At 46.9% G+C, this 25,059-nt stretch overlaps 1 protein-coding gene across 2 annotated transcripts in view; it reads right to left on the reverse strand.

Annotated features, from left to right (window-relative positions):
- Window positions 1–25,059, reverse strand: part of LOC119179842 (uncharacterized) — a 193,886-nt gene that overhangs the window by 10,935 nt on the left and 157,892 nt on the right. For both annotated transcript variants that reach the window (XM_075869874.1, XM_037430960.2), the window contains 2 exons: window positions 12,534–12,701; window positions 975–1,067 (listed from right to left, as the gene is read on the reverse strand). In XM_075869874.1, the coding sequence (XP_075725989.1) occupies window positions 975–1,067; window positions 12,534–12,701 (261 nt within the window). The remainder of the gene's footprint in view (window positions 1–974; window positions 1,068–12,533; window positions 12,702–25,059) is intronic.

The following is a 25,059-nucleotide window of genomic DNA, read 5'->3' on the forward strand; positions in this document are numbered from 1 at the left end:
TGCTATTAGAAATTCATTGAAGATTTACTATTCTAACCATTCAAACTTCCCAAAGACAGTCCATGTGCGAATTGCCGCAGTCCCTTCACTATATATGCTTATCTATGTATATATATTTTATATATTTGGTTTTATGTTCATGCTTATTCACTTTATTATTGTTGTTATGCTGTACCGAACTAATATCATTATAGCTGTAATTTATGTTTACACCCAAACATGTAAATAAGACCAACATATATATGTTGATGTTCTTTTCATTTCTTGCAGGTGTCTGCTGTTGCCTGCTGCACTTGTGGTGCTAGGAGCCTAGTTAGACGTGTAATAACATGCCTTTTGCTCCGGTGCCATGACAATGCATAATTTATGCTTTGTCAAAACCGCAAATAAACTTCAAACCCTCATATTCCAGAAAGCTGCCTTTCAGGTTCTAACTAGCAATCGGATTTCAAGGAAGCTTCGATGAAGCTTCGAGTGAGGGAAACATTCCTGTAGCGGGAACGTCAATCTGAATTTGTATTCAGAGTGCCCAGATATGAGCACACTTTCGCACTTCCCGTTAGGGTCTCAAATTTCAATGCACGACAGTGGTGAAAGGCTTTCGTTCTTTCAAAAGTAGCTAGCGTTGCTAATTCAACAAACAAAGCATGTTCTCACTGAAAGATGAAGGCTTGGAGATAGAAAAGCGCACAAGTGCTGTCTGCTCTGTGCATCTGTTTGAAATGCGTAATGTCAGGTGACACGTTCGATGAATCTGCTTAGCTCTGCTTTTGCTTTGCTTTTTTGCACAATAAGCCTGATGATACGGCGCTCCTGTGGTTTTCTTTCCGAAGCCATCTTTCAGTGCTGCACCAACCATCTCATCATTCAAACTGTCTAAACTTTCCATATTATTGCAAATGAGGCATTTATTTGATGACCCCACTACTCAAAGGGCAATGTCACAGTGAAAATGCCACCGGCTTTCCACTCACCTGAACGATGAAGTACTGGAGGGTGTCGCCCTCTGCATCGTACGCGTAGGTTCCCAGAAGTCGCCCTGCTGAGTCCGTCTCCGAGTCAAGACCCTGGAAGACGTGCAACTTAGATGTGATTCCGGTTCAAAGCATGTACTGCCTCTCCAAGCTATAACACAATAGCCTTGTTATTGAACTCTGGCGATTTAGGAACCTCCAGCTATCAAAAAGTTTCTATTTTATCAAGCATAAACAGAGCCCTCACACAAGATGAAGGCTTCCTTCCTTCTTCCATCACAAATAACCAGGCTTGTGCCGATAGTGAATTTCAGCTTCAAAGCACATTCGAAACAAATGATGATTTGGTTGAATAATTGCTAATGAAACTTGAATTCTCTGTATCACATATTGTAAGCCCCGCCGCGGTGGTCTAGTGGCTAAGGTACTCGGCTGCTGACCCGCAGGTCGCGGGTTCAAATCCCGGCTGCGACGGCTGCATTTCTGATGGAGGCGAAAATGTCGTAGGCCCATGTGCTCAGATTTTGGTGCACGTTAAAGAACCCCAGGTGGTCGAAATTTCCGGAGCCCTCCACTACGTCGTCTCTCATAATCATATGGTGGTTTTGGGACGTTAAACCCCACAAATCAATCAATCAATCAATCACATATTATGAAGAAAAATGAAGACATTTGCTATCATCCTGCACACAATTTTTTTTAAAATTGAAACAAAGCCTGTCAAAATGCCACTTCTTGAATCCAAAACAAGTGAAAACAACTTTGACTAATGGCAGTATTCCACTTTCGGTAAAATGAGTGATAACCAATAAAATATGCTATACGTAGACCATATTGCCAAGCTGTGTTGGTGGCAGAAGACGAGAGCGAAGACGTGAATGGCAGCTAAGGCTGAGTAAACAGTCCTCCACTTCGAGTTCCTGCCTATTGTTTCCTCTCGCGACAGACTGGTGGAGGTGCTGGGTTGTACTGCAACGTCTTATGCCTGCTGGTCCTGAACCAGAAGCAACCACCGCCAGTGCACCAGGGTCTGCTGATATCTATCGAAGCAGCCGCCGCATTCAAGGACTACCACCACAGTACGGCCCCTTGGCAAGTTCCATGAGGACAATGTTTGCCACATCCGCAACCCAAACTGAGCATGACCCACTCGCTAGCATACCCTGTGTCATCAACACGCCTCGCACACCCAACCCATTTTATGGTGATGCCGGTGAGGATGTCGAAGACAAGCTTGACCATTTCCACCGGGTCGCTGCCATCAACGACTGGGACAATCGCCGTAAGTTGAAGAACGTGTATATCTCCCTCTTAGACGCGGCAAGAGTGTGGTATGAGAACCACAAAACTTCATTCACAAGTTGGCAGGAATTCCATCGGCAGCTTCGTGAGGCGTTCAGTAACCCCGAACGAAAAGAGAGAGCGGAGCAGGCACTTTCTGCGCGATTTCAAATGCTGAACGAGAGCGTCGCCATGTTTGTCGAAGAAATGTCGCGATTGTTTCGACGGGCTGACCCCCACATGCCAGAAGACAAGAAAGTGCGCCTGCTAATGCGAGGCATAAAGGAGCAACTTTTTGCGGGCCTTGTGCGCAACCCTCCTACGACTGTGTCCGAGTTTATACGTGAGGCCACAATTATGGAGCGCATGCTTCGGCAGCGGGTGTCGCAGTATGAGCGTCAGACAGCGATGTCTGCTGCGTGCTCGCTTGTACCAGGAGGTGATAACAGGGAGGTCCTCACAGAACTCATACGGCAAGTTGTACGCGAAGAACTTCGGAAATTTCATGCAGCGTCCCCTCCCAGCAGCGCTGCTCTTACGGACGTCGTTCGTAACGAAATCGGGCAGTTCGTTCACTCCTCACCACCATCGCAAGTCGAACCTCCCACGCTTTCCTACACGGATGCCCTATGCGCCTCTACGCCGTCGACGGCACATTATGCTCATCAACCTACTGAGACCCGCAGACCTTTTCTAAGTCCAGCCCATCGCCTGCCTTCTCAGGCCGATTTTCGTCCTGGCCCGCGGAAGTCCACCGTCTGGCGTGCACCCGACAATCGTTCTTTGTGCTACCATTGTGGCGAAGTTGGACACATGTATCGTGACTGTTACTGCCGACGAATAGGCCTACGCAGATTACACCCAGATGCACATTGTCCACGCTATGGTGAGCACCCACAAGAAATTGCGGATTACTTGGAAGGTAGACATCACGCTCCTGTCCCGCCGCGACGACAGTCTCGGTCACCATCACCCCGTCCGTCCACATGAATGCACCGTGCCCTACCCGCCTTTAGGTCCCCAGGTGTCAGTGGCGCAAGCCCACGCCAGGGAAACTGAAAGCGGCGACCTCCGGAGGTGAGGCCGCTGTCACGCGAACCGACAAATACCCTCCGCCGCTGCCTTACGACGTGCCGTTAAAGCCTGTTTGTGAAACCGCCAACAGAACGTCCGCTGCCATTACCGTTTCCGTCGACTGTTATCCGGTGACTGCGCTTGTCGACACGGGAGGTGATTACTCGGTGATGAGTGCTTCATTGGCCACCCGTCTACACAAGGTGCTGACAACGTGGGACAGCCCTCAACTAATCACCGCTGGAGGACACCTCGTATCCCCTATAGGAAGGTGCACCGCCACGCTTGAGATTTGTGCGTCGGCTTTTGTAGCATCATTCCTTGTACTGCCCAATTGTTCTCGGCCGGTCATTTTGGGCATAGATTTTCTGCAAGAGTACGGAGCGATAATTAATCTGCGTGAATTGTTCGTCAGTTTTGTTAACTGTGTTTCTCCAGATTCCGACATCGAGAACGAACATCGTGGCATGGCCTTACGCGTAGTCGATGATTGCGTCACGTTGCCACCTCGCAGTAGTATCTTCGTGCTTGTTGAGTGTCCACGGGAGCAATCGATTACGGGCATCGCAGAAAGTAACCTGACGTTATTGCTTGATCGGGAAGTGGCCATTGCTCGAAGTCTTGTTCAACTGCGAAATGGCCAGACTACGGTTTTAGTTACGAACTTCGGTGGCGAACACAGGCATTTTGCGAAACGCACAACCATAGCTTACTTGGAGGCATTGGATGATTTGGACACCTTCCCTTTGATTACGACGATCTCGACTGAGAACAGCTGCGATACTGACGTGACTAGTTGCCTCAACGTCAATCGCCAGTTGGAAGAACCTAAGAGGGCAAGGCTCCTCCATCTCCTCTCATCCTTTAGTGACTGTTTTGCTACTACTTCGAAAGTCCGGCAGACTCCTCTAATGAAGCACAGAATTATCGCTGAGCCCGACGTGCAACCCGTGCGCCAACATGCTTACCGCGTGTCGCAGAAGGAGCAAGATGCTATCCGTCATCAAGTGAAACAAATGCTCGACGACGACGTAATTCAACCATCGACTAGTTCTTCGGCGTCACTAGTTGTTCTGGTTAAAAAGAAAGATGGTTCATTACGATTCTGCGTCGACTACCGCAAACTGAACAAGATAACGAAAAAAGACGTATATCCTCTTCCTCGTACTGATGACTCCTTGGATCGCCTGCGACACGCCCGTTACTTCTCTTCCATGGATCTCCGTAGCGGATATTGGCAGATTGAAGTACATGAACGGGACCGAGAAAAAACAGCGTTTATTACACCGGACGGTCTCTATGAATTTAAAGTTCTCCCCTTTGGCCTGTGCTCCGCTCCAGCCATGTTCCAACGAATGATCGACAGTTTTATGTGGCTTGAAGTGGTACTCTTGTTTAGTGTATTTAGACGACGTAGTCGTTTTTTCTACGACTTTTGAACAGCACATTGAGCGGCTTGAGGTGGTTCTTCTGGCTATTCGCACTGCCGGCCTCTCTCTGAAACCGGAAAAGTGTTATTTTGGATATGAGGAACTGAAATTCCTTGACCACATTGTCAGCAGCAGTGGTGTTCGCCACGATTCTGACAAGGCTATGGCAGTTGCTTCAATCCCGATACCGAAAACAAAGCATGATGTACGCCATGCTAACCATGCTAACAAGATTTTAAGCTGAAAACATGAATCCATGTGAGGGTGCAGTGAGAGCTCGTTAATTCGCACCTCATTCATTCAAACTTTTGGGTTAATTTCAACTGATGATCATGGTCTGGCCACGATATATAGGCGTCTACGAGCTAACCCTTTGGAGGATGACGGGACAAAACCGTCCCCCTTTTTACTCTGACGAAACCGCTGTCACAATTAAAATTGAACGAACTTAAGGCCAAAGGAATGTGCTGCCATCAATTATCGGTCACTGCTAATGTTTTTTGCAGCACTTTCTATGCGGTTACATAGGTGGTGTTGTAGATCCAATGAATTTAAATTTGTCTTGTTTTGATTGCGGAGTTGAGAGTTTTTGCTCACATAGGACTAGATTTGCGACAGTTCACGATGAATGTAAGATTTTCTTTTTTTTGTCCTCCTTGGCAGATGTTTTCGCACGCTTCGGTGCCAATATTTTGGAAATTGGTGCATTTGGAGGCTAGATATACCGGTCTGTGCCAGCATACTTCAAAATTTTAGGGGAGTTTTGCTAGGTTTAATTGACACTAACTCTTTTTGTTCAGATATATTTCTCGATTTATTGATTTCAGTGGACTCCCTTTCACGTGAAGAGGCACTCGAGCTACTTTACAGCTTGCCCGACGAATCTGAAACAAGTGGCGACGAGGCAGAAAGCAGTGGAGATGAGTTCGTGCCGGAGCTCAGGCCACCAGACTCGAGTCTCGATGAAGACTAAGATAAACCTTGGCCATCGAAAGGGAAACGAAAAAAAAAAAAAAAAACGTCGACAAAGAACTTCAAAAAAAAAAAAAAAAAGAGCCAACCAGGAAGTAATAAACAATGATGTTGAAGCAGCTGCTGTTGAAGAAATCAGTGAAGGGTGGAATCAAAATAAACCAAGCAATTCTTTCGGAAGTCCAAAATAATGAGACCCCGAGTTTATGAAAAAGGCGGTGCCACGTGCAGTAGATTGCTTCGCATTACATTTCGACGACGAGGTGATTGATAATATATTAAAGCACACTAACCGTGGTGGTGCTAAAAAGTACACAACGAAGTGGGCTGTGCTCACAGCAGATGAGCTAAGAGCTTATTTTGGTTTGCTTCTACTGATGAGCGTGTCACCACGGGACCATTTTTACCATTATTGGAGCAGAGATTCCGTTTTCAACTCTGAAGAAATTGCCAAAGTGATGTTGTTCAAGCGTTTCCAGTACATCATGAACTCCCTTTGTGTGAATGTACACAGTAAAGAAAAGAAGAAAGGAGAAGATGGTTATGATAGGCTAGAAAAACTGCATCCCCTCATCAATAAGCTGAACAGGAGCTTCCAGGAGGAGTACTTACCATCATCTTATCAGGCCATTAACGAAAGCAAGATCACTTTCAAAAGAAGATCTAGCATGAAGCAGTACCTTCAGATGAAGCCCATAAAGTGTGTATATAAAGTTTGGTGCAGGGCAGACTCAAAGACAGGCTATTTCCTTCAATTTGAGGTATATAAATGAAAGAATGCATCCCAACCAACCAACTAAAGCCTTGGCGAGCATATTGTGCTTTCCCTGTCAGAGAATGTAAAATGTAGGACGCAGCTGTTCTTCGACGATTACTTTACGTGCACCAAGCTGATGGAAACTCTCGCCGATAGGAGCACCCTTGCTGCAGGTAGTGTTCGCACGAACAGAAAAGATTTACCTGTGGAACTAAAACACAACAATAACCTCAAGAAGAGTACATATGGCCCACCAAAGGTCAAGTTGCAGCTTACCAGTGGCACGACACCAAAGATGTCCACGTGTTGTAAAACTTTCATGATCCAACAGAAACTGTGAAAGTACCATGAAAGCTTACAAATGGCTCTTCGGTGGCTGTAACCTGCCCGAAAGCAGTGGCAGATTACAACATGTGGATGGGAGCTGTTGACAGAATCAACCAAAAGCGAAATGCCTACACTTCTGACAGTCGTTCTAAGAAGTCGTGGTACGGTATCTTTTGTTTTCTCATTGACGCAGCAGTCATCAACACATCCATACGGCACAACGATATAAGCTACACGTGGTTTCGTGTTGTGCTAGGGTGACAACTGATAAATGGACATACTTTCAGGCCCTACACTAGGACTGCGCTATTCCAAAAAAAAACAAGCAGGGACAGAAGAATGGTCAGAAGGTGGTTGGAGTCTCGGATGAAATCAGATTCACAGGAGGCGACCACAATCCACAAAAGAAATCTCACGGAGAAGGTGCAGGTGGTGTTCAGAAATTAGAAATGAGGTCTGCAAAAAGTTCACATGTGCAGCTTGCAAAATTCCGCTCTGTCCCACTTGTTTTGGTGCCTCTCACTCTAAGTAAGCGCGCAAGTGAAATTGGGAAAGTACCTTCACGAGGCAATGGGACAGTGTTGTCCAACCTTTCAAGGAGCCTGAATACATCAATGGGACATATAAGTCCCACTTCTTTCTAATAAACTATGCTATCAACTTGAAATTTTTTTGTTTATCGTTTGTAACCTGTTAAAAAGCTCAGAAAAGCAAAAATATTTTCTATTTGCCTTGAGAAATACAGGCGACCTCACAAAGGGTGAACCAACATGTTAGTTCACACGCGCCACTGCATTGTGGAATTTTATGCTGTCGCCACAAGCTTGTATGGCTCTATGTTAGATGGCCCAAGCGCTGAGTGCAGGCGCAATTCAATCCATTCCAGTGCCTGGATACGTGGCCACGTGATGTCATTGCGAGACTGCGCCGACTGCGCGCGCTCTACGCGTCGTGTGGTGGTTCGTGCTGGACGCCTCTCCGTGTCCTTTGTGTGTCGCACATTCAGTCGCTAGGCTTCGTGTGTGTCAAAGCTACGACGTCATTCAGTGCCGTGGGTTTTGTGATGGTGTTGCCTTCAACTGCTGAACCTAGCATACCGCACTTATTATGACTTCTTGCGGAAGAGGACAGAGCACCAAAACGCTCAAGGAGAAGGTAGAAATCCTTCATGAAGTGGATGGTGGCAAAACAAGCAAGCTTGAAATCGCAAGAAAGCATGGAATCCCAAAAAGTACTCTTTCGACATGTATAACGAATAAGAGAGCGATTGAGGAGGCCTATGCAACTGATGCATTCACGGGCGGTCGCAAGAGGCCTGGCTCGGCGAAGCACCCGGAATTGGAGCATGCAGTGATCACGTGGATCAAGAAAACGAGGAGCCAAAACATCCCACTGAGCGGGCCCTACTGCTATGGCGACATCAGCAAACTTTGCGCTTCGCCTGACATTGATGATTTTAAAGCTTCAGAGGGTTGGCTACATCGTTTCCGAGAGAGGCATGACATTGTGTTCCGCATCGTGTCTGGCGAAGGCGAAGAAGGGAACAGCGAGACATGCGCAAAGTGGCAAAGCAGTGCTTTGCAAAACTTCTTCAAGGGTATTAGCCGTGCAATATATTTAATTTCGATGAAACAGCATTATTTGCTGTTGAGTAAAACTTTGAGCTTCAATGGCGACACCTGCGCTGGCGGGAAGAAAAGAAAAGAGCGTGTTTCTGTCTTGGTTGCAGCAAACATGACAGGGACTGAAAAACTACCATTGCTGGTGACAGGAAAGGCCTTGAAGCCTCGTTGCTTCAAGAACATCCGCACACTACCAGCACAGTATACAGCCAACAGCGAGGCATGGATGACGCGGGAAATATTCAAACAGTGGCTGATAAAGCTCAACCGCAAAATTTAATTAGCTAACATAAGCATGCACTTGATAGTCAACTGCTCAGCGCACATGGTTGATGTGGACTTGAAGGCGACTAAGCTCTCGTTTCTGCCACCAAACGCAACGACAGCCCTGCAACCAATGGACCAAGGGGTCATTAAGAACTTGAAATGCTTTTACAGACGCCATATGTTGGAGCGTTTGGTGTTGTGCACCACAGCTACAAAAGGCTACAATGTGATGCTGCTCCCGACCTTACATATGTTGGTGCGGGGCTGGGCACGGCAACAACTGTTGCCAATCGCTTCCGCCACAGTGGCTTTTGTGTGGCTATTCATTAAGGGCACAGCTGGCGAGCTCGACGAGCGCGAGGCCAACGTCATTCCTGCCGGACTTCAGGATGCGCTGGGGGACGTGAACTTGCGACTGCGTTGATGCAGATCACAGGGCAGTGGTCTGCGGCACTATCACCGACGACTATATCATCGCACAGATGACTGACGAAGAAGCGCTCGTTGTCGACATGGGTGAGGACGATGATGATGAGGCGCTGAGGTGGCCGCCAGCTTCGGAGGTAATGGAGGCTATGCGTGTCGCGCGCTTCTTTTTCAGCTTCAAGGAAGAGGAAGAGGATACTTTCTGCCACGTTTGGGCATTAGAAAACAAAGCTACGGCAATCACTTTCAAAAAAAAGGAAGCAGAAAGTAACCACAGGCTATTTTCGCAAATAAATAATTTGTCTGATTTTCAAACAACCCGGTCTTCAATCTTGCTGTTCTTTCAACGAATTTCATTACTCTGAATTCGTCTTAACTCAAACTCATTAGGCTTTCCTGCTAAATTCGAATTAACAAGCTTTTACTGTAATGTAAGTTAATTTAAATTTCAAGTTAGGCTTTGCAGCAAAGCGGATTTCTCCAGGATAGGTGGTTCTATGGCTGAGCACTTCACTGCAGTAAAACCACCCGTACAGGGAGTTGCATGCAAACTACTACAATAAAATCTTGGTAGAACAAACACTAATTTAACAAACTTTTCAAATTAACAAACTTTTAAAAAATCCCACATCAACTGCTAATAGTTTCAATGTAAAATTATTTCACTACTATGTACTTTAGAAAACCGAACTTTTCAGAATAACGAGTGCTAATTTAGTTCCACATTATATTAACAACGCATTAGTACTACGAGTTCATGTTCTGAAATCCGTTGCGACCACTAGAGCGGTATCCAAGCAGACGGCACAGCGAACGAACGCCTTGCTTCTCGAAAGAGGCAAAACAGTGTGGAGGGGAAAAAAAAGAACGAAAGGACGACTTTCTTTTCTTTCTTTTTATTGAAACCTCGATGCTGCAGGTTTACAAGCGCAGAGGCGAGGGGTGAGGGCAACACGGAAAGGCAAGGTCAGTGAGGCAGAGGACAGAGTGGGAGTTGCAGAGCAGGAAGCATGGGCACGGAAAACTTGAGACAGCAAGGGAGCAAAAAACGAAATGCAAGAAATTTTCTTTTTTAGCTCTTTCTTTGGAAGAGGCAATGACAGCTGCGATGCTTCCGTTTTTTTTTTTTAATCTTTGCCTGGTGATCTAGGAGGCCGAATTGGTATAGATGTTCTCTGAGAAGCCTTGTCAGTCGTGTTCATCTTTTTGGTGATAACTTATCGCGTCCACAAAACAAGTCGGCGTCCGCGATGTGGTGCTACTACAATCTCTGCTTGCGACGAAGAAGCGGATGGAGTTTTCGCTAAGGAAAAAGTGGAGAATGTGATGAGCTGGAGGCCTTTGTGCTGCAAAGTTTGTGCTGCACACTTCAAAAAAAAAAAAAAACACAGACTTCTTCAAGGAAGCGTGCATTTCTTGATGTTCACTGGCACATTTGTTTTTTATCGTGAAAAACGAGTTCAAGGAACCACCGGTGTAAAGGTAAGTCGTTTTGGTCTGTGGAAAATAAGTATTTATGGTTAATTAATGAACGAATTGCCGCACTCCCCCGAAGTTTGCTATACCGAGATTTTACTGTATACACTTATTTGTTCATTTGGAATCGAAGCGAATTCAAATACTAAAATATTTTACTTCGAATATCGAACCACGTCCTCATCAAGTGCACTTTTTTCTGTCAGGAAAAGGGTCATCGCTACATCGTCTGCAAATCGCCTTTCAGATGCGAGTTTTCGCATTTGTTGCCATTTAAGCAGACTGGCACAAGCTCAGCGGGCTTTTGTTGTCATTGACTTATATCCCGGATGCTTGTCATAAGTAGGAGGGCATGTTCAGAAAGTCGGAATGCTGTGCACGGGCGCAAGACCTCGATGGTGGGCAGAGGCGCCACGTTCACGTACGAGATTGGTCGGAAAAAGGCTTGTGGCACATGATCCAAGCTGTGATGAAAAATCAGAGAAGAACCGGCACTGTGCTGTGGGGCACTGAGCGAAGACATGGAAAACCAGTGTCGCTATAGCGACGGTAGAAGCATAGTCGCCCAGTTCTGAAGCATGTCGGCGTGAGAAGAGTGGGAAGTGGCCATCGACCTCGGAGGTGCTCCTGAGTGAGGCTGCCCAGATTTGCTGCATCCTTGCCCAGAAGTTCCTGGTAGACTTGCAGCTATCCCACATCACGCTAGGATGGAAGCAGTCCACACCAGTCAGCAAAATGGAGCCATCAGCAAGGGAGTCCCTGACGAGCTATGCCCAGCTCATCGAAGCTGAAGACTGCGACGAAGACAGGGACACCGGCGTTGAGGAAGAGCGGCTCGATCGGCGGAAGAAGACCTCAACGGTAGGAACTCACAGAGAACATTGACGAAGGACTTGACTTAGCGTCGACAGAGTAAAGGGCAACGAGTCGACATGGCAACACGACGAACTGTAAGGATGTACAGTAGACTATCAGTAAACGAAAATTTGTTAAACAGAACCAGAGCTTAAACGAACTATTGCCTCTGCAATGTTTTGTTTCGGGCATGTATTCTGCACCCATGTTCACCTCTCAGTAAACAGAACTCCTGTTAAATGGAACTTATTTTTCCGGTTCCTTTAGGTTTTGTTTCCTAAAAATCTACTGTACCATTATTGAGACACCATAATGGCTTAGTACTAGTGGCTATGGGTAGTGATGAATTTAGACAGGGCTGCAGTATGTTTTGCATAAGAAGGTTCAGCTTAAATTGAGGACGACGCAGTGAGCGATGGAAAGTGAAATGGTAGGTGTAACCTTAAAAGACGAGAAGAGAGCAGAGTGGATCATAGAACCAACCGGGATAAAGGATATCATAGTTGAAGTCAAGAAGAATAAATGGACATGGGCCGGGTATGTAGCATGTAGGCAGGATAACCGATGGTCATTAAGGATAACTGACTGGATTCCCAGAGAAGGCAAGCGGGTTAGGGGGAGACGGAAAGTTAGTTGGCAGATGAGAGGAAGTTTGCACGTATAATGTGGCAGCAGCAAGCAGAAGACCGAGTTGACTGGCAGAACACCGGAGAGGCCTTTGTCCTGCAGTAAACATAGTCAGGCTGATGGTCATGATCATAACAGTCTGTGTTGATTTGACAAGGTACAAGTTGTTATTGGAATAATTTTATGTATTCGCAAGTTTTTCGTTTTTGCTTTTAATTTTGACCTTCTTTTGTCATTGGTTGGTGTGATAAAGTGAGTTTCTGTGCCACGCGTGTCTCTTCCGCCTCTCTCTGAATTCTATTCTCCCATAGACACCAGTGCCAGAGTTTCCTCTAGTGCATTTATAGGAAACTATGGATAGTACATCCTTGCTCGCTACCAAGAGGCTTGATTGAAAGTGGGAAGTCAGAGTGTCAACGGAAGTGTTCAGGCCTTGGCTACGTACCCACATCTCGAACTCCCTTGGTGCGCTGCTCGTATGGCCTGAGCCGGCCAGCAATCGCGAGATGTGCTCCACGCTGAAGGCCGTCACCCTGATGGGCTGGGCGAGCCTCACCACCAGGTGTCCCCGAGATCCCCGGAAGGCCCAGCACTCTCCAGGGTGCATGCCCGGCTGCAGAGAGAGATCTTGACTAACTGGAAAGCACAGAAACTTCACAGGGCACACGAACCAGCTGGAGCACTGGGCAACCTACAAGTGATTCCGTGCTTTTGAACTGCACAGAAAAGTGACACTGCTCACACGCACCAGTAATTAAAATCCTTTAACATAGGGCGTTGCTGGAGACATCTTGCCTAGTAGTTTTGTAAACACTTGTCTAAATAGAAAGTTTCAGGTTTGTTGCTAATAGTGATCTTATAAAGTAATTTGAATTTGAATTCAAATAATGTACATTGCATATTGCAGAAATAATGTATACAGTATAACCTCGTTACAAAGCATACACTTACAACAGACATTCAGTTACTACATACTAATTTATGGCATTATGTTGACCTCACTACTTGTTCCATTGATTTTCATTTACTATGGTGTCACAAAACGAGCGCTCAAAAAGGGCGTGCCACCAAATTCTCGCGATAAAGCGCGGGAGAGACGCTGCAAGGTCAACGATAAAAAAAAGAAAACAAGCATCCAAAGACTCCCCGGGCACGCGTCCTTCACCCCTCGGAAGGGTGGGGTCGCCGACGAACCTCCTCTCATCCGCGCCCGAGCAAGCCCTGGAATGTTCTAGATGGAAAGGGGCGGGGTGATGCCGGGTTGCGTCATCCGTCGCGGACGGCCTTCGAACCGTCTCGCCCTCTCCCCAGCCTTCGCTGCTTATCGCGCCGACGAAATGATGAGAACTTTCTGGAATCTCGCGCGGAAGGTACTTAATCGAGCAGCCGAGATGAGAGATGAGGAGAAGACGGAAGTTAGCGCCACAGCGCGTAGGGTATTCCGCCGTGTAGTCGGCGAAGGTTTTGTCTATAGTGACAAAGCAAGAGAAGAAGAGGATTTCCACCTGGGGGCGACGACTCGAGCTACAGGCAAGAGTGTGTGTCTACCGCTATCGAGCGAAGACGCGTGGCAACAGCTGTGAGTGTGAAGCCGACGTGTTTCCGGCGAAAAAGTTTGAAGCTTGGAGAGCGGCCAAGTGAAGACGCGAGGTTTCCTGGAAGAGAAACTTCGGGGGCAGCGGAACGACAACAATGCTGGACTTTGAGTGAGTGATTCTTGGAAGAGTATCATCCAGACTTTTGTTCCAAGAACTTTGGACTGAATAGGTTTTCTATCTCTTTAGTCTTTAAGTGTCTTGGTTGTTCAATGCATGCGACTGCATTGTAGTGCGTATTGTTGTCTGTGTCCGTTGTTTCGAGTGTGGCTGATTGTACTGTGTAGTACGTTGTTTGATTGGTGACATATTGTATGCAACTATTGTGGAGTGTGCATACTTGTGTATTGTTTTTGAGTTGCCATTATTGAGAATATAATTCTGTTTTGTTTATCAACTCTCGGCTCTGACTTGTTCTTTGGGCCACAGCCGGCGTCCGCTGGCGCACCAAAAAGGACCACTTCTAAATTGTCCATGCTTTCGTGGTGCGGTTCGGGGGGCCGATACTTCGCCCCTTGGAATTAGCCCGGCGATCGCCTCCCGAATTTAACGGGACCTGTGACAATTAATCTGGCGTCCGCAACAGGACCCTTTTGGTGCACAGTGTGTCCAAAGTAGTGAGAAAGAGCCTCGAGTTGTTGATAGTGCTATCGGAACGATTTTGTGTGTTGTTCAGTGTTCTCGTTAACGAGTGCAGAAGAGTGTTCCGATAGACTGATTTAGGCAGATATTTTTTGCACGCGGCAAGGTTTTATTTGCGAGACACGATGGATCTCGAAAAGTTAGTCGCTCTTGGTAAGGAGATGGGTCTTTCTGGCGCCGAACTATAGAAGTGGGTCACCCAGAAGGAAAAAGAAGAAAAAGAGAGCCAAGGAAGAAAAAGCAGCCCAGTTGGAGAGAGAGAGGTTGGCAGCTGAGAGAGCCAAGGAAGAAAGAGAGCAGCAATTGAAGTTGGAGCTGGAGAGAGAAAAGTTGGCAGCTGAAAGGGTGAGAGAAGAAAGAGAAGCAAAGGAGCGACAGCTGAAAGAAGAAAGAGAGGAAAGGGAACGGCAGCGGCAGCACGAGATGGAACTCGAGCGGCTCCGTTTGCAACAGCGAAGTGAAACTCCCGTCCAAGCTAGAGTTGAAAGCAGCGAACGGGAAGATCATGGCTTCCGCTTGAACCCAAGCAAGCTGCTCGTAGCGTTTGATGAAAGAAAGGACGACCTTGACGCGTACCTTCACAGATTTGAGACGATATTGCAAGGAGCCAGAATTGGCCGGAACCTCAATGGGCAACTGCTTTGAGTACTTGCTTGAGTGGTGAAGCGCTCAGTGTGTACGGTAGGCTGACGCCGACCGATGCAGCCAACTATGCAAAGGTGAAAGCTGCTTTGCTGAAGCGATTTAGATTTACTGTGGAAGAATTCCCGGACCGATTTCGGACAGGAAAGCTAGCTGATGGTGAGACGGCTACGCAGTATGCCGCCCGACTTTGCCATTATTTCGACAGATGGATTGAACCTTCAGGGACAGCGCAGGAGTACGATGAGCTTAGAGAGCTCCTAATTAGAGAACAATTTCTTACTAGTTGCCACCCAAGCCTGTCGCTGTACTTGAAAGAGAGGAGAGCTAAGTCACTTGAAGACATGCTTGAATTAGCTGATCAATTCTTGGAAGCGCAAGGTGGCACAAATTTGGCCAGAGTCAAGAAGGAGTGTCCCGAAGATTCGAAAAATTCGGCACTCGAACAAAAGAAGCGTGCACCGGAGAGTGTTCCGCGATGTTTTCTGTGTAACCGAGTGGGTCGTCGCGCAAGCAACTGTCGAACGATCTTTACGAGCCCTACGGTATTAAAATGTCTCAAATGTGGTCAGACTCGGCACAAAGCAGATGCATGTCGTAACGGAGCGAGTCAAAATCACCATATATCCTGTGTGTTAGCAGCACCGAAATCCGATGATGATGCCGTCACCGACAGATTCGTAGAGTTGAAAAATGGGGAGAAACTTCCTATTGTGGGTGCTGTAATGACAAAACAGCCAACCGGTGTTACGAAGGGAATGCCAACGCTGCCTGGAAAAGTTGCGGGCAAGAAGATTACGGTGTCAAGGGACACCGGTAGCTCCACGGTTATCGTGCGGAGAAATTTGGTACGGGAAAGTGAGTTAACAGGCAAAACGAAACCAGTTTGCCTAATAGACAGTACGGTTCGGATGCTTCCCGAAGCAGAGATTGAGGTTGAAACCCCGTACTTTAGCGGGAAGGTTACGGCTCTATGCATGACGACCCCCCTGTACGACCTCGTCATCGGGAACATCGACAGGGTGCGAGGGCCGAATGATCCAGAACGTTTGGGGGACGACCCGAAGATGGAGCCCCCGCCGACACAGGGACCGCGAGGTACAGTGGAGAAAACCCCCGTGAAGGATTTCACTCGAGCCCAAGGTGAAGCCTGGGCGCAAGAGACAGCGAATGAGAACATGATCGTATTGAATGAGTTTACGTGCTGGGCAGCTGGACTTACGTCGGCCCGACCTCAACTGACCGACAATGTAAAGATGACGGAGTCGGCCAGCCAGGCCCAATGTCGTGACATGAACAAGCGGGTGAATAACCGAACAGGATCGGTTGAACGTTATCACTCGTTAACAGTGTCGGAAGTGAAATCGATGGCTGAGACGCCGCTTCAGATACCGTCGTTGGAAAGGGCTCGCCGAAAAAGAACGAGAAAAAACAAGGAGAGATCGAGCGAGCATCGCAAGAAAGGGCGCAAGCGCCGCTAAAAGTACACAGGATAAGTGCTGAGGTCGAATCAGAATGTGTTTGGCATTGCTGAGTGCCATATGTTGTGTTAATGTTGTGTTATCCTGTGTCACAAGTGTCGAAGTGTTTGTGCTGTGATGTGATGTATAGTATTGTACAATTGTTGTAATGAGAGAACTTTGTACATTTGTATTGTTTGGAATATGTGATGGAGTGTTGTACTCATGTACCTGTGGTTATATTTCATGTGTTGCGAGATTGAATTACAATGTACAATTGTATTGAGTGATCTATTGGGAATGTGACGTGTCATGAGCGACGGACTATGTTACAGTCTTTGAGAGTGTGGGGACTGTTCGCACTCGTTTGTGTGGTTTTGAATATTATGAGATAATATTCTTAAAGTGGGGGGCAGTGTCACAAAACGAGCGCTCAAAAAGGGCGCGCCACCATATTCTCGCGATAAAGCGCGGGAGAGACGCCGCGAGGTCAACGATAAAAAAAAGAAAACAAGCATCCAAAGACTCCCCGGGCACGCGTCCTTCTCCCCTCGGAAGCGTGGGGTCGCCGACGAACCTCCTCTCATCGGCGCCCGAGCAAGCCCTGGAATGTTCTAGATGGAAAGGGGCGGGGTGATGCCGGGTTGCATCATCCGTCGCGGATGGCCTTCGAACCGTCTCGCCCTCTCCCCAGCCTTCGCTGCCTATCGCGCCGACGAAATGATGAGAACTTTCTGGAATCTCGAGCGGAAGGTATTTAATCGAGCAGCCGAGATGAGGGATCAGGAGAAGACGGAAGTTAGCGCCAGAGCGCGAAGGGTATTCCGCCGTGTAGTCGGCGAAGGTTTTGTCCGTAGTGACAAAGCAGGAGAAGAAGAGGATTTCCACCTGGGGGCGACGACTCGAGCTACAGGCAAGAGTGTGTGTCTACCGCTATCGAGCGAAGACGCGTGGCAACAGCTGCGAGTGTGAAGTGACGTGTTTCCGGCTAAAAAGTTTGAAGCTTGGAGAGCGGCCAAGTGAAGACGCGAGGTTTCCTGGAAGAGAAACTTCGGGGGACGTGGAACGACAACAATGCTGGACTTTGAGTAAGTGATTCTCGGAAGAGTATCATCCAGACTTTTGTTCCAACAACTTTGGACTGAATAGGTTTTCTATCTCTTTAGTCTTTAAGTGTCTTGGTTGTTCAATGCATGCGACTGCATTGTAGTGCGTATTGTTGTCTGTGTCCGTTGTTTCGAGTGTGGCTGATTGTACTGTGTAGTACGTTGTTTGATTGGTGACATATTGTATGCAACTATTGTGGAGTGTGCATACTTGTGTATTGTTTTTGATTTGCCATTATTGAGAATATAATTCTGTTTTGTTTATCAACTCTCGGCTCTGACTTGTTCTTTGGGCCACAGCCGGCGTCCGCTGGCGCACCAAAAAGGACCACTTCTAAATTGTCCACACTTTCGTGGTGCGGTTCGGGGGGGCCGATACTTCGCCTCTTGGAATTAGCCTGGCGATCGCCTCCCGAATTAACGGGACCTGTGACATATGGATTCTGGTACAACAGACATTTGGATATAATTGACTTGAATGTGAGGCCAGTAAGGTGGTCAGGACTCCTTTACAGCGGACTTTCAATAAGTTCTGGCTTCAAATATCGCTTGGCATACTTTCGGGACGGGAATAGGGCCGCAGATATTGACGTACAAATTTAAGAACGAAGGCCGCGTATCTCCGGTCTGTTAGTGATGAGTTATTTTTCGCTACAGCGACGAAAAATTGGCACGCAGCCTAATTGATTTCGTGTGCTAGGGCGCTGACGCGCGGAATGGATGGCCGCATCCACCGTTGTGCTAAGCGGCGGGGTTTGCTACCTATGTGCAAGATTAGCGGTTTTAAGGAGCGAGCGCCCAATGAGATTTGTTGCTTGGGACTAAACACATTATGGCTTCTTCCCTTTCACATATTCGCTAGCAGGACGGCCTTGCCCGCCAAGTTCGGGGCGGATCGAGTTAGGACAGAGCGCACTCTTCTTTCTCAAACGTTCCCTGTGCACTGAAGCATAAGGAAAGTAAACTTCTTTTAAAAGGCAATACCAACCAGCCCAAGTAGCCGCTTTATTGGAGTTAGGCCTAGACACGAATTCAAGCAGAAAGTGCAGCTGCTATGTGCATGGCCGCAGTGCCCGGTGTTTCAAAGTACACAACGCTCGATCGCAAGTATCAAAATCTGTCCTGCAGTGGTCTTTGTCGCAAGGTTCAAATCACTGATAAGCAGAACCTTCTTGCGAATGAGTCAACACTGTCACAATCTATTCGAGATGCGCGCGTGCGATGTTCACGAGTACGACGTGTGATCGTAATCTGAAGACTGAACTTCCGCTTGCAGCTGTCTTAACAACCCGTGAACACAGAACGAGCGCGAAAATTGCGGTTTTAGACCGTCGCGACCTCGCGACGCACCATAAACTGATTACACAATCTCGGAGGCATATCCGGAACGAGCATCGGACTACCGAGGCATACTGGAGCAATACAAAAGAAACAGACAATCAGAATCCTCCAAATGAATTTCAAACATCATCTTTTTGAACATGGAATGCTCTTCACCAAATACTTTTACAAAGAGCCCAAAATGGGGGTGGGCAGTTGTGCCGTCGCAAAGCTATAAATTTTTGAAAAATGACATTTTTTTATTTGGTTACTTCCACGATAATTTTCCCCATCTCAAAAGGCGCAAAAAGTCTAGCACTTTTAAATAGTTTTCAGTGAAGATATTTCGGAATCAGATAGAAAAAAAGGCTACAGGCACCGAAGAATGATTTCCAAAAAACCAACTTTTTATGCCCCACTGAGAATAAATTTGACATGACTCGTGGTTTTTTCCGATTATAACAGACCCATCAAGTGTTTCTACAAAAGTTTGTTGTAACAGTACTTGCATTTTACATACTCCTTTTACAACAGACCAAAATCCTCTTCACTATGGGGGGGTCTGTTGTAATGGGGTTATACTGTATCGCAGAAAAATGAGCATACTTGTCATAACACAAACTCTACAATATTTTCTAAAATTGAATTGCCATTCTTTCCAGTTCAAAGAAAGTGAAAGCAACTTCAAATAGTAGCAGGATTTGAGTTTCTGTCTAATTCAAATGGTAATCTGTAAAAACCACTACGTCTCAAAATTTACTACAGAGAGCATACAGCCTTGTATAACAGGCTTTTAAAAACTTAGTAGAATGGTGAATCAATGCCAGCGTAACATGATCATTTAACCTTGAAATGCGGCTTCATGGCAGTGCAGGTTTCCCCTGTATGGGCACAAAGAGAAAAGACGAGGAGAAGTTCAAATGTGCCTTCTGTGTCCAAGTCAGTCCCTCGCATTCATATTATCTTTATTACTTCACCCTGAAGGAGAAGCAAGTTGCATTTACATTCAAGAATATGAATAATTATTTCAGGGCTCTTTTGAAGAGCTAGAAATATTTCAATTTATTGCAAGCCTTATGGAGCCAGACATTTTAGGAGCACTTCCTATTTCAGCTGATGATGCAAAAATAATGTTATGCTGAGCATTCTGGAAGAACGTTCAGCGATTATTTTCATAGCAAATAAAGAGAATACTGGTTGAATAAAATAGTACTTCATCATATAACACTCTAAGAACACCCATGTGGTTATCAGCTGATTTGGTAGACAAACGCTATGACGAACAAAGCTAGAGACTCCCACACTCCCAAATGCATTTCTCTAAGATGAATTAAGGAATAAAAAAAAAGGTTCATTTTCTTTCCAACCAATTATATTGCTAGGTGTAACATGACGGCATTTAGAAACTCTTATAAGGCCAACCTCCTCCGGAACTCATCTCTGTGCTGCAACTAAATGATTTAACAAATGTCGTTTTCCTATTGCAGTGATGTTTTATGCGACTAGGGCATTCTGTCTATACTTAAAAAACCACTACAGTGTCCTCTAGAAAGCAGTGCAAAAAGTAAAAAGGAAAACCTCAAGGGATGCTTTATGCATTCGCCAAGACAACTTTCAGTGCGGTAGAAATTACCGTATTTACTCGCGTAATTCTCGCACTCGCATAATTTTCGCACCCCCCACATCGCCCAACAAAAAATATGATTTTTTTTCCTCGAGCAATTATCGCACCCCCGAAAATTGCCGCAATAATGTCGTCTGCTCGTTGATGATAGCACGCGCCATCTCTTAAGCATCAAGCATACTATTATTGCACGGAGATTCAATTCAATCCAAGCCAAGCCAAAGCGGCAAGTGCGCGTTGCGGCTTGTTTTGTATGTTGTGTCGGTAATCTTTTCATGTTATGGGGTGATACTGAAGCTACACGGCTGCTTCCAAGTTGAAAGTGATTGATCATGTACTAAACAACGGCAACAGGGCTGCCGGTAGGCCCTTCGGAGTCGACCAGTTTTGTGTTCACTACTGGTGATGGCAGCTGAAAGCCACCAAGACGCATTGCGCCTGCCTTGTGGATAAGACTGTGATTGATGGTGAACTTTATTTTTTCAGAAGGTAACTGCGGACGATTCTGTTAAATAGCCATCAGCCCGATACTAACATCCTACTCTTACCTTTTGAGGGCTTTTGTTGAGTGACAAACGCTACTGCTATGCCCGCAGCGCCCACAAGCTTTGCGTACGGTATTCTAATTCTAGACTATTTGCTTGCACTTCTTGCGTCTCAAATAAATCTTGCCTTGTGTTGAACTTCTGCTTTTATTTTTGAGGCAAATTTTAAGTAGTACTTCTCAAAGCTTGCTGTTAGTTGCTGGTGTGAGAATCCCGATTTGCAGCCACTTTTTTCTTTTCTGCTCTGTACGTTTCCGTGGAAAGTTTTCCCCGCGTAATTCTCGCACCCCCCAACTTTGCATCTGATTTCCGCCAAAAAAAGTGCGAGGATTATGCGAGTATATACGGTATATGTACAAAGTCTCAACTGGTTTTTGCCGTCGCCCGGGGAATAGGCAGAAATATTATTCTTTTTGTTTTGGGGAGGTGGGAAAAGCACCTTGATTTAAAGGGGGCGGGGCATGCAAATGGTCACTTTGCGTTATATACACCATGGCAAAAAGAAAACGGGAGTAGGGTGACGTTCCCGAGATGCCCCTCCTCCCTAAGCCCCAGCCACACCATTGGTCTGCCACTGTGACATTTTGTGTACTGTTCAAGTTGACAACATTCACCCGCACATCGTGTTTTGCACATGGGTAAAAGTGCGTGAGCGAAGGCGACGAAGCCAGCTAAAGCAGAGACGAAAAGAGCCAACCTATCTCCTTTGCACAGAGGATGGATGCAATAACATCACCTAACGTGTCAGGCCTGCCATCGATTATTACTCAAGCAGAGAGGAACACACCGCCTGTCTTCAAGGAGCAAAAAGGATCTAGGACTGAAAGGAGGGGGAGGAGGGCGACATTGTTATATTAACTTTTGACTTCAAAGGTGACATTGCTGGCGCACTTGATATTCTACCCTTCTACCTTGTACTCTCAACGCGAACTGACTGGGCAAAAGTGCTCCACTTTCTGGAGTGGCCAAGTAGGGGTGTGCACCGAGTCTAGCTCGCAACGTGGCCACACCATAGTAGTGCCACTTTTGAGGTCTACTCGTTCGCGCTGTTCGCCATTCACAGTATCACACTTATCTAGAGCAGCGGAGCGCATGCCTGCTGACACTGTTGTTGGCCGCGGCTTCCATCTCACCTTAGCTACAAACTTCCATTCATGTTTACATTATAACTATAGCAAAAGGACATAACACAAAGTATGACCATGTTTGGTATAGTTACGGCGTATCTTTACACATTTCTGAAAGAAAAAAACGTTAGGGGACCCTGAAGCTTCCCCTATAGGAATTGAACGGGATATTGTCCCAGGATCATGGCATGGATGAAGTGAGAAAACTGCAAGCTGAATAATAAACTGTTTATTCGGGCCAAACTTGTGGCCACGTAAAATGGAAGTTAGATTACAGCGAGACTCTGGCACTGGTAGCGGCGAGTAGAGCACCGGCCGTCAATCAACTCACAAGCGGTGAAGCGTGTCGGAATTTATACCCTTGCCATTGAATATTCTAGCGTTATCGCTAGTGTCAACATAGATTCTCGAATAATCTGTATTGCTCACGAAGTTGGCGTAATCTTAACAAAACGATTCACTACAGCCTCAAAGCCTCTCGAATATCGTAGGCACGGTTTGCCCTGAATGTAGTGTAACGGAGTGATAACAAAGCTAGAGGTAAGGAACGTGGCATTGCCGCCCTCTGAAAAAGACGTCGTTCCAATGCTTTAACAAAAGACAAATGTACAATAATAGAGACAATAACACACATAACAGCAACAAATTACAGTCCTCAGGTTCGCGCATGCAATGGTTTGAGGCACAGGACATGGACGACTTCAGGTTGAGCACTGCGCTGTTGAGAGTTCGTAATGCCATCAAGAACAACCTTCTAGTCGAGTGGGCCGAGGTGTCGAGCTAGTCTGTACGGTCCAAACTATCGTCACAGAAGTGTTTCACTCAGTCCACGATGGCGTAATGGCGTCAATATCCAGACACAGTCACCGGGCTCGTACTCCACGGAGCTTCGTTGAAGATTGTAGTGGCGGCTGTCGGCCGCCTGCTGATTCTTGTTGCGCAGGCGGGCGAGTTGACAAGCTTCTTCCACGCGCTGAAGGTAGGCGGTGACGCTGAGGCTTTCTTCATCAGCAACATTTGGCAGCAGGGCATCGAGCATCGTTGTCGGGTTCCTTCCGTGCACCAACTTGTATGGCGATATCTGCGTCGTCTCTTGTATGCGAAGGTCACGTACGAAATGATGGCATCTTAGGTTTTAGGTTCAACATCAACGTACATGACCAGCATGTTGGCGATAGTCTTGTTTAGCCGCTCAGTGAGGCCATTGGTCTGTGGATGGTAAGCGGTGGTGCGGCGATGATTTGTCTGCCTCTACCTCAGGATTGTGTGCGTTAGGTCCGCTGTAAAGGCCGTACCTCTGTCGGTGATGAGGGCCTCCGGCGCGCCGTGACGTAGAACAATGTTTTCAACAAACTTGGCTACCTCAGATGCACTGCCCCTAGGCAGAGCCCCTGTCTCAGCATAGCGTGTGAGATAGTCGGTAGCGACGATGATGCATTTGTTTCCTGAAGACGAGGCAGGAAATGGCCCTAGTACGTCCATGCCGCTTTGCTGAAATGGTTGGCGCGGTGGCTCGTTGGGCTGTAGAAGTCCAGCTGGCCTAGTCGGTGATGTCTTCCATCGCTGAGTCTCGGCAAGTCTTCACATAACAGGCAACGTCGGCAGCAAGGCGAGGCCAGTAATAATTTTTCTGTATTCTGGCGAGCGTGCGGGAAACACCCAAGTGTCCGGCCGTGGGGTCGTCGTGCAGGGCCTGGAGTACTTCTGGTCGCAATGCGAAAGGCATGACGAGAAGGTACTTGGCTCGACGTGAAGAGAAGTTCTTTTTTTGGAGAACACCGTTTTGCACGATAAACGACGTCAGTGCTCGCTTAAATACCTTTGGGACAACGGCAGCACTGCCCCTGAGGTATTCCATAAGGCCCCGGAGTTCCGGATCGCGTTGTTGTCGGCACTTATATCGGTGGCACTTACGATTTCTAAGAAGCAGTCATCATCGCGGCCATCCTGCAGTGGTGCATCGACGGGGGCACGAGACAGGCAGTCGGCATCGGAGTGCTTTCTTACGGAGTTGTAAACGACGGAAATGTCGAATTCTTGCAGTCTCACGCTCTATTTTGCGAGACGACCCGAAGGGTCTTACAAGTTTGTCAGCCAACACAAGGCGTAGTGGTCGTTTACAACTTTGAAAGGCCTGCCATAGAGGTAGGGCCGAAACTTTGAGGTAGCCCAAATAATGGCAAGGCACTCCTTTTCTGTTGTGGAATACTGTATATACTCGCATAATGATCGCGCTTTTTTTTTTTTTTTTTTTTCAAAAAATTGCCTCCAACTTCGGGATGTGATCACTATGCGGGGTAAATTTTCGGTGACAAAATATTCTGAGCACCAGAAACGCGAAAAAGTTGCTAATCAGAATTATTATGGCAGCTATCATGAACATAACCAAAAATAAAAGTAAATAAGGCTTACCTTTGAAATAAAATGCACGCACTACACAGCAGCTACATGCATGGCACACTGCCCTTTTATTTTTTACCTCTCTGACCCCCTAACATTCATTCAGACTCCGAAGCATCACTAGCGTCAGTGTCGTCGCCGCACGATTTTCTGTTGGAACTGGCAGTGTCTTCACTGTCCCACAGAGGGTCATCTTCCGTTCCGTCGAGCGAGTTGTAAATGCCAGCGACAGTCCATTCCGCCGCATGAAGCGTGTCGTCCAGCCTGAACTGGCGTGGAAATCCTTTGTGGCTATTCCCAGCCTACGGGAAACTGTGCACGTCGACGTCCATATCATGTCTAATGACACTGCATAACCGTCCTTGCGCACGTCCTTCACGTATTCGAGGACTGCCTTTTCAATGTCAGGGAACTTGCCAAATTTGGGTCCGCGGAAAGCCCATCGCATGCTGTTAGTAGCCATGAGCATGTCGCGCTGTTTTTTCCAATATCAGATCCGGATTTCGTTGA

The sequence above is a fragment of the Rhipicephalus microplus genome, chromosome 7 (genome assembly GCF_043290135.1).
Source record: "Rhipicephalus microplus isolate Deutch F79 chromosome 7, USDA_Rmic, whole genome shotgun sequence".
NCBI classification, from domain to species: domain Eukaryota; kingdom Metazoa; phylum Arthropoda; class Arachnida; order Ixodida; family Ixodidae; genus Rhipicephalus; species Rhipicephalus microplus.